Genomic DNA, 8,838 nt, shown 5'->3' with positions numbered 1-8,838 from the left:
TTTTTCCATATCCCTAAAGAATGTTGATGGGATCTGGATTGGGATTGAATTGAATGTATAGATTGCTTTGGGCAGAACTGACATTTTCACAATGTTCAGTCTTCCTATCCACGAGCATGGGATGTTTTTCCATTTATGTAGGTCTCTTATCCCCACCCACTCTTTTGCCAATAGCTTGCATTTAGCTGTACGTGGTCTGGAGATTGGACATTAGCCCTGACTGCAGAGAAAGCAATGCGAAAAAGCCTCAAATCTTGGCTACATGTTTTAACTCAATGAGCCAAGCAGTCACATTACAATATTAAGCTTCCCACACTATGCTCCATTTTTCCCTTGTTTTATGATTAAATTTTATTTCATCTGCCCTTCCTGCTTCTACGGCTTTACTGTTTCTTTCTCCATAAGCAAGGGCTATAAGGAGCTTGTCACAACTGTTTACCTGGGGCCCAGCACAATGCTTGCACAAAGTGGGGTTTTAATAATTGGTAAATAAATGAATTTCTTCTCTCTACAACATTGTATAAACTTTCTTTTATTCTCACCAGTTTGTTGAAACTGTTCCAAAGCTACCAAGAGATTTTCCCTAGACAAATCCATTGTTATTTCTTTGTTCTCATCGTTTGATTTCAAATACCATTTTCCTAAAACTACTCTCTTCATTCTGGATCCTTCCATCACATACTGTATCCTAGTAGCTAAGGCTTTGCTTTCTCTTTCCCCTTTCAATTTTCATTTCTTCTGGCTTCTTTTCTGCACTTTATCCCAAACTTCTGGTTATTTTACAAGGCTTCATTCCAGGTTTTTGTCTCTTTCCTCTACAAAAGGATGGTGTGAAGAAGGGCCTCTCTTACCATTATAGCTTTAATGGGTATTTTCAGGTTCATTTCTTACCCTCTCTCTAATCTTTGATCTCATTCTTGAGACCCTAGCTGATACCCAAAACTTTACACTCTTAACAATTGATCTCATTATTTTACCACATAAACAGGTACTCTTTCTCTCTCAATTTTCTTTTTACTGATAACACACCATCAAATTTTGAGACCTCATCTTAAAACTTCTGAACATTATTATTACCTTTGAGTACCACATCTGAATTTTAACATTCTACTGATTCTTTTCATATAATATATCCTTACTCCAATTCATGTCTTCCCATCCATTTGTACCACTAATAACTGCAGTTCAATTCTGTATCTTCTTATCTTATATTTGTGTGTAGTAGTTCCTTTTAAATGATCTCCATTCTAAACTGTCCTACAGACAGCAAATTGAATCTCCAAATCTAGTTAGTCCCCTCAAAGACCCCTCGTGCAGTAGTGGTTAAAACACTCAGCTGCTAACTGAAAGGACCACTGTTTGAACTCATCAGCTGCTCCACAGAAGAAAGATGTGGCAATGTGCTTCCATAAAGATTTATGGCCTTGGAAACCCTATGGAGCAGTTCTACTCTGTCCTATAGGGTCACTATGAGTTAGAATCCACTTGAAGGGAGGGGATTTGGTTGGGTCAGTTAGTTCTTAATTCAAAAATTATGGTTTTTTGTTTGTTTGTTTGTTTGAATTAGATGGCAACAAGTAGTTGATCTTAGAAGAATAATACCCATTGTTCTATCAATCAATCAATCAATCAATCAAATATATACAGGTACACACACACACACATACATGTTAGCTCAAGAAAGATTCCTAAATCAAGGGGAAACTTACAAGCTATGATGTAGAACAAATTAAGTTTTAAAAAATTACATATGATATTGCCTGGCATAAATTCACAGTTGTAAATAGAGAGGTCAGTTTTACAAGTTCACCAATTCACCCAAATTACTTGGAGTTCTTGCTTTTTGGAACTATGTATACTTACTGGTGATAACCAGTTAGTTATACCATCAACTTTTAAATATATTTAAACTCTAAGCAGTGTTGCACCTTATGAAATAAGGTTGTAACTTATAAAAGTTTGGTGTAAAGCAGGTTGGAGTGCAGTATGTTGGGGCCACAGGAATCTTACCTGTCATCTCCTTAGCCTGCTCCACGATAAGGTGGTTGAGAGTCTCTTTTTCTTGTTTCAGCCAAGTGTTTTCCTCTTTCAGATTTGATACCAGCTGTAAAATGAAATACACCAGCTATAAAATGAAATAATAAACTGAGGTGGCTGTAATAGAAAGAGGAAGTCCAATTACTAAGGGTGAGAACTACATAGACTATAAGACTCTTTGATTTTCCTAGCTTTCTACCTCATCTCACTGCCTAGCTACATATAGTTTACCCTTCCAACTTGGCTCAAGCATTACCTCCTCCAGAGAGCCTTCCTAGAAACCTCCTCAATGAGATGTATCTCCTCTGGGCTACTACAGGACCCTGTGTATGCCTCCTTATAGTCTTTATAAAAGTATTTACTTTTCTGTCTTCCCCAACAGATTAGAAATTCCCAAAAGAGGAATTGTTCTTTTAAAACAATACAAGAAGGATAGTTGTTCTTTTATTTTGTACCATGAGTAAATTGGCTGACACTTAGTAAGCTACTTTCTCTTAAAACAATGAAGTTGCTTTCTCACTTCACACCTAACACAAAGCTTATGTGTACCCATGACTCAAACATAGAAATTAAGGAGGCTGAGAAGGATACGAAGGGCTCTTTACTTCTGGAAATTCTCTAAAGACTTTCTGAGGCTCCTTGCTATCTTTCCTGAGAAAGAGAATTTCCCTTTCATTTCCTTTTAACAGTTTTACAACATTGAGAACTAGTCCTGCTGTTCCATGTTTAAATAAGCATTGACCTTTACCGTTCTAGTTCGTGGTTGGTTAAGGATTCCCAGGAAGTAAAAATCAAAAAGAAAGGTAACTTTGCAATGAACATGATTTATTTAGTTCATTTTGGAAATATAATTGTGTGCTTGTGATTAGTGAAATGTGAATTCCTTTCACATAAGTTCAAGGAACTGCTAGAGCAATAGTTTTAATAATGAAGAGAAAGCTAATGGGCAAACCTCTCCTGATGCAAGGGGTTCAGAGGCAGGTTACTAAGGATCCTTGGTGACAAGGAAAATTAGGTAACAACACTATGCCATAGCACAAGTCTCCAGAATGTGCCCCTTCTCATGGCCCTCTCTTTCTTTCATGTGAATATGGCCTTAATATCCACTCTCAGTAGACAGGCTCGAGTTCTCTGTGGTCTCTTGAGAAAAGTTGCTCTTTGTCAGGGGTATGCAAACAATCATGTGTGGTACTTTTCAAAATATATGTGCCCATAATCCCAGAACTTGGGCATGAGCTTTTTTTTAAAACATTTTATTGTGGTTTGGGTGAAACTTGTTTTCCATTCAACAATTTATGCACATTTTATTTTGTGACATTAGTCACAATCATCTCGATGTAAAGAACTCTTCCAACTTCCTCCTTGGGCTCCCTGTTTCTATTCACTTATCTTTTCTGCCCTTTCTTGTCTTTGGATCTTTGCTTTTAGGTAAATGCTGCCCTTCTGGTCTCATATGGTTGATGATTCTAAGAAGCATATTCCTCATGGGTGTTATTATTCATTGTATAGGCCTGTCTACTGACTGGCTGAAAGGTGATCTCCAAGAGTGGGTTCAGTTCCAGGTCTAAAGGGTCTAAGGGCCACAGTTCCTAGGGTTGTACCAATGTCTATCTGACCAGTAAGTCTGGTCTTTTTTTGTAATCTTGAATATTGCTCTACATTATTTTCCCATTCTGTCCAGGACTTTCCATTGTGATTGTGATCAGTGCAATTGGTAGTGGTAGCTGGGCACCATCTAGTTCTTCTGGTCTCAGGCTAGTGGAGGCTATAGTTCATGTAGTCCATTAGTCTTTTGGACCAATTGTTTCCTTGAGTTTTTTATTTTCTTCACTCTTCTTTGCTCCAACAGAAAGAGACCAATAGCTGTATTTTAGATGGCTGCTCACAAGCTTTTAAGATGCCAGTGGCTACTCATCAAAGTAGGATGTAGAACATTGTCTTTATGGACTATGTTATGCCAAATGACCAAGATGTCCCCTGAGACTTTGGTCCTAAGCCCTCAAGCCCAGTGGAGCATGAGTCTTTTCAAAACTCTCCAGCAGATTTGGACACACTTAGCAAAGAACCACAGCTCCAATGGAACCTTTGGGCTTCTTGATTAGGATGGTTGAGAATGTCATTTTCCCAGCCATAAAGGTAACTGTAACAGTGAAATTTTCTCATTCCTCCCCTATCACTACACTCTATTCCAGTATAGGATTACCCAGTAACCAAGGTAAGCACAGGCTTACTTGTGCTTACGTACTAATCTGCAATGAACCTCACATTTTTCATCACATCAAAGATCTGCTTCTAGGTATGGTTGGCATCCAAACCCACATAGCACCTTCCTATAGAATCAAAGCCTCTTTTTGAATTTACAGTCCCTGACAGGGACAGAGTACCAGGCTTACTTGTGCTTACTTACTAATCTATAGTGAACAGTTTCATGTGTTTTTCAGTAAGCCTGTGCTTACCTTTCTTACTGGGTAATGTGCCCCTGTTCCATTCAAAGGAACTAACGTAGTGTCTACAACTATCCATGTGAAAAGCAAAAGATAATGAAAAAGAAAGAGAAATCTGACTCTGTTCACGTGTATCATTCTATCAAAGTAGAATAACAAGAATTTGGCTATAAAGAGAAAAGGGAAATATTCCCACCAGGCTTTAATACTTTGCTTCCACTGACTCAGGAGACTTTAACAGAGAAGGAGAGCTCTTAAACACTCACGATTATCCTTTTGAATCACCACTTAATTCTGATAGAAGCTTGCCACATAAAAATAACAGTACATAGTGGCACTATTGTTCGCACATACAGAACGCAAATCATCTACTAGAGATAAAGGAGGAATTATTTTTATCAGGACTGTGCACACCATGTTAGCATCTCCATTTTATTGGCTACACTATCCTACCTAAACTACATCCTAAATCCTGCTGAGGTTCTCACAGCATATGCTGCTATTAATGTTCAGAAGTCAGTACAGAAAGAGCATGAGTGGGATTCTAGCCAGTAGTTAGAGTTGACACAGTCACTCTGCTTCCATTTAAAGATGGCAATACTAATGGAGTCTGAAAATCGATTACTTTTTTCCAGTAAGCTTTATGTTGAGACACTTTTATAAATGTTTAAACACCAGTGCTTGAGACCTTGCTATTTTATGTACTAAATGAAGTTGTGATGAAATTTAATGCAAATTTGCAGTGTGGAGGCACTGGAGACTCTACGATGTTTTTGCTGTTGCTGTTCTGTTAGCACAGCAGCGCTTGGCTGCAATTAATCTGCAGACATTCAAATTTCTCCCACTTGAACTTAACACAGCCTCAATTCAAAAAGCTTTCCACAAAAATCCCTCCTACCAGGTCTTGACTATTCACTGTTTGATTGGCTTTCTGGTCACATTAATCCTACTGAAGAAAAAGGCATCTAACCTCCATCCCCACCAACACATTTAAAGAAAAAGTATATATAGCAAGCACTTGGCTATGATTTTTCTTCTTAAAATATTGCTTTGGTTGTGTTCTTATTAGAATCAAAAGGTTACACTAAGACACTTGCAGCTACTCCCTGATCACATGGGAGAAAATGTTTGGGAAACACTGATAAAGAATAGCAAACCAAATGAAATTTGTAGGTCACCTGTGATTAAAATCAACACTGAACCACATGAGCTAGGCCAAGACACAACACGTTTCTTTTGCATAGAGAAGTAGACAGGAATATGAATGTTTGTTCCCACCTGCTCAGTTTCTTGTTTATATTTATCTGCACTTTCCTCAATGGATTTTTTCTCTGACCGAGTTTGTTCTAGGTCTTTCCGGAGCTTGGCAATTTCTTCCTGTAGACTGAGGACTCGTTTAGTGGCAACCTTAGCTTCCTCCTCACTTAGTTGAAGGCGTTCTAAATCACTTCGTAGTTTCTCAGTCTCAGTGTTATACACTCCTTCCAGATTGGTCAGCTTCTCCATGAGGCACTTGTAATCTTTGTTCTTTAAATACACACATATGAAACAATAAGTAAATATACACATCATCAAACATGTTCAGTGAAAAAGCCATTCTTATTTGTGGATTTAGCATCAGTAGAGTATCTAATCAAAATTCTAACCACAACATTTACAATAACACAACCAATACCCTCTTCATGGCACAGAAAGAGAAGAGAACAGCCACAATTAATTTTGTTTCATACAATGAGCAACAAAGATGAAATTTTCTCATAGTTACAAGGTGAGTACATAGTAAATCCTTCATTTCCTGGCTCTTAATCCAGAAATGGGGGAATCTAGCTTTAAGTGGCTCAGGGAGCCACTAAAAGTCATGTACTAGCCAGGTGATACATAAGGATAATAAGATGGCCTCAACATCCTATGTCTCCTAGAAATCTCTATGTTTACTACTTCAACTCGGAAAATTTTTTGATCTCATTTCACTCTAAATTGTTTTTCTTTGCCCCCCTGAGCATTTCTGTATTCTTAATTATCTTTATATCATTTGCATGTGCTAAAACATTATTTAGTAACTATTTCCAAGTAAGAAAACTATTGAAAAAGAAACAAAATAGTGCTGCTGAGTCAATTCTGACTCACTGTGACCCTACAGGACAGAGTAGAACCACCCCATAGGGTTTCCAAAGCTGTAATCTTTACAGAAGCAGACTGCCTCATCTTTCTCCTGTGGAGCAGCTCAGTGGATTTGCACCATCTACCTTTTGGTTAGCAACCTAGTGCTTTAATCACCATGCCACCAGGGCTCCTTAATCAAACTATAATCTCTGCAAATAAACTGTAGGCTCTTCAGAAGCACAGACATCATGTGCTACTCTTGCCAGCAAAGTGTTTCTCAGTACAAAGCATCACAGTGACACTCCACAGTGCTGAAGTTCTCATTTAGAACCTGAACCCTCATCACTTTCAGATTGAGCCAGTATTTGATACTTCCCTCCTCCCACCTTGTGTCCACAAATTTTGTTCACTTCCTAATATTACTTATGTATCTAGCATTGTCCATCATATATAATAATCTCCTTTAAGGGTAAAGATTATGGTTTATTTATTTTTGTATTCCTTACTATGTTCTACTTTCTAGGATAGAGCTTTGCTCATAGTAAAGGTCCAGTGAACGTTTGTCAAAAAAACTTAACTATGATCTTACACTTATCATCTTCCAATTCTTTTAGTTTATTTTTTTAGGTAAAAAACAAATATGAAAAATAAAGTGTGAGCTGTTTGAAATAAGCTATTCAAAAGAGAGGTGTCTATTATGACTACTTTGCAAGTAGAAAAATTTTAGAATACCTTTGTTGCAGAGACAAAGGAATGAAATACAAGCAAACAAGCAAGTATATATTCTAGATCACTGAGGTTCCATGGTTGAGTTCTCTTTAACCATTCATATCTTTCAGAGCAAAACAGAAATACAAAGAATTTTAGTCATGTTAATTTTGCATTTAACTCATAGTGGAACATACATTTAAGTGTGTGAGCATTTGTGTGTGTGTGTGTGTGTGTATCTGTTTCTCATGGACACTGAGATTCATATACGAAATATAACAGGTTTCAGGGGAAGTTTGTTTTAGAAAATTCTAGTCATTGAAGGCTAACCAATTTATTTGAAAGACAAATAATTATAAAATTATAACTAAAAAGTCTTTATTGTGAAAGAGAAAATAACAAATCTAATCTCCCAGATGGCAAAGTCTAACCTGGGTGAACCAAGTGAACTCAGAGGAACTCTTGATTTGTTCAGAACTTTTGTCGAGCCATCTTGATACCAGGGATGCTAGAGAACATCTTCTGGATGAATAAAACACTGCATAAAATAAGAGGGCCAATCCATGATGGAAGCCAAGGACTACAGGCAAGAATTAGGAATTTACAGCAAAGATGGTGCCACACAGATGAGGCAATGCTGTAGGAATCCAATGAGTCCTATCATCTGAGCTACTTTTTCTCCTTTTCATTGTTTTTCCTCTCTAGAATGCTTATGACATGCTTCTTTTCTTTTATATTACACACCCTTTCTTCCTCCTTTACTTTTCCACCTGACCTTAATGAATCACGTAATATCTCTGTACCTCAGTTTTCTCATTTGCAAAATAAACATTATAGCACACGCAAATAAATGACAGGGATCAAAAGCTCTGGAAAGTATAAACAACTCTTGATCATAAAAGTTTAGAGGGTTGATAAATTTCACTGTTTTACCTCAAACAGGGCTTCCCCAAATCATCTCCTGCCTTACTTAGTCCTTGGAATTATAATCTTACCTATGAGTTTGTCACTATTTTCATGCTCATTAGTGCCATTTTTTTTTACTTCTTACTCAGACGGAAGGATAAAGTTAAGGAGAGACAATATTGAAAATAATTTCACTGGATTTCTTCAGGCATCTCTACTTTCAGGGCTCCTGTCTAAAACATACCTGCTCGTCAACTTTGCGCTGCAGCTGCATGATCTTGTTCTCCATGCCGATGTGGAGCTTCTTGTAGCGCTCCACGGAGCGGGCCTCAATCTTGAGCTTCTTCAGCTCACGCTTGGCCATCATCCGCCGGAAGCAGCACTGAAGGTAGATGATGGCGTGCACGCTCCTCTTGTAGTGGGTCCGAGCCAGCCAGCCCCGAACCCACTTCTGAATGATGACTGCTTTGTGCTCACGGAGTATCTGCAGAGAAAGGGAAGGGCAAGTCATTTTAGACCCTGGCCAAGACTCAAGGTTCAACACAATCAACCTATGTCAGGCTGAGAATCCCTATACTACCTAAAAGGAAAGACACAAAAGTTGAATCAACAATATATTGTATGGCTTATACACATCACA

At 37.9% G+C, this 8,838-nt stretch overlaps 1 protein-coding gene across 1 annotated transcript in view; it reads right to left on the bottom strand.

The window, feature by feature from the left end:
• MYO5A (myosin VA) overlaps positions 1-8,838 on the bottom strand; it is a 194,827-nt gene that overhangs the window by 70,734 nt on the left and 115,255 nt on the right. The window contains exons 21-23 of the mRNA XM_042783688.1: positions 8,443-8,682; positions 5,760-6,008; positions 2,011-2,104 (exon numbers count right to left, since the gene is read on the bottom strand). Coding sequence (XP_042639622.1) covers positions 2,011-2,104; positions 5,760-6,008; positions 8,443-8,682 — 583 coding nt within the window. The remainder of the gene's footprint in view (positions 1-2,010; positions 2,105-5,759; positions 6,009-8,442; positions 8,683-8,838) is intronic.

This window comes from Orycteropus afer, unplaced genomic scaffold (assembly GCF_000298275.1).
Source record: "Orycteropus afer afer isolate SDZICR_OR568_19922 unplaced genomic scaffold, OryAfe1.0 scaffold00026, whole genome shotgun sequence".
Taxonomy (NCBI): Eukaryota; Metazoa; Chordata; class Mammalia; order Tubulidentata; family Orycteropodidae; genus Orycteropus; species Orycteropus afer.
The sequence above is the reverse complement of the archived record's forward strand: the minus strand, read 5'-3'. Positions and strand labels throughout refer to the sequence as shown.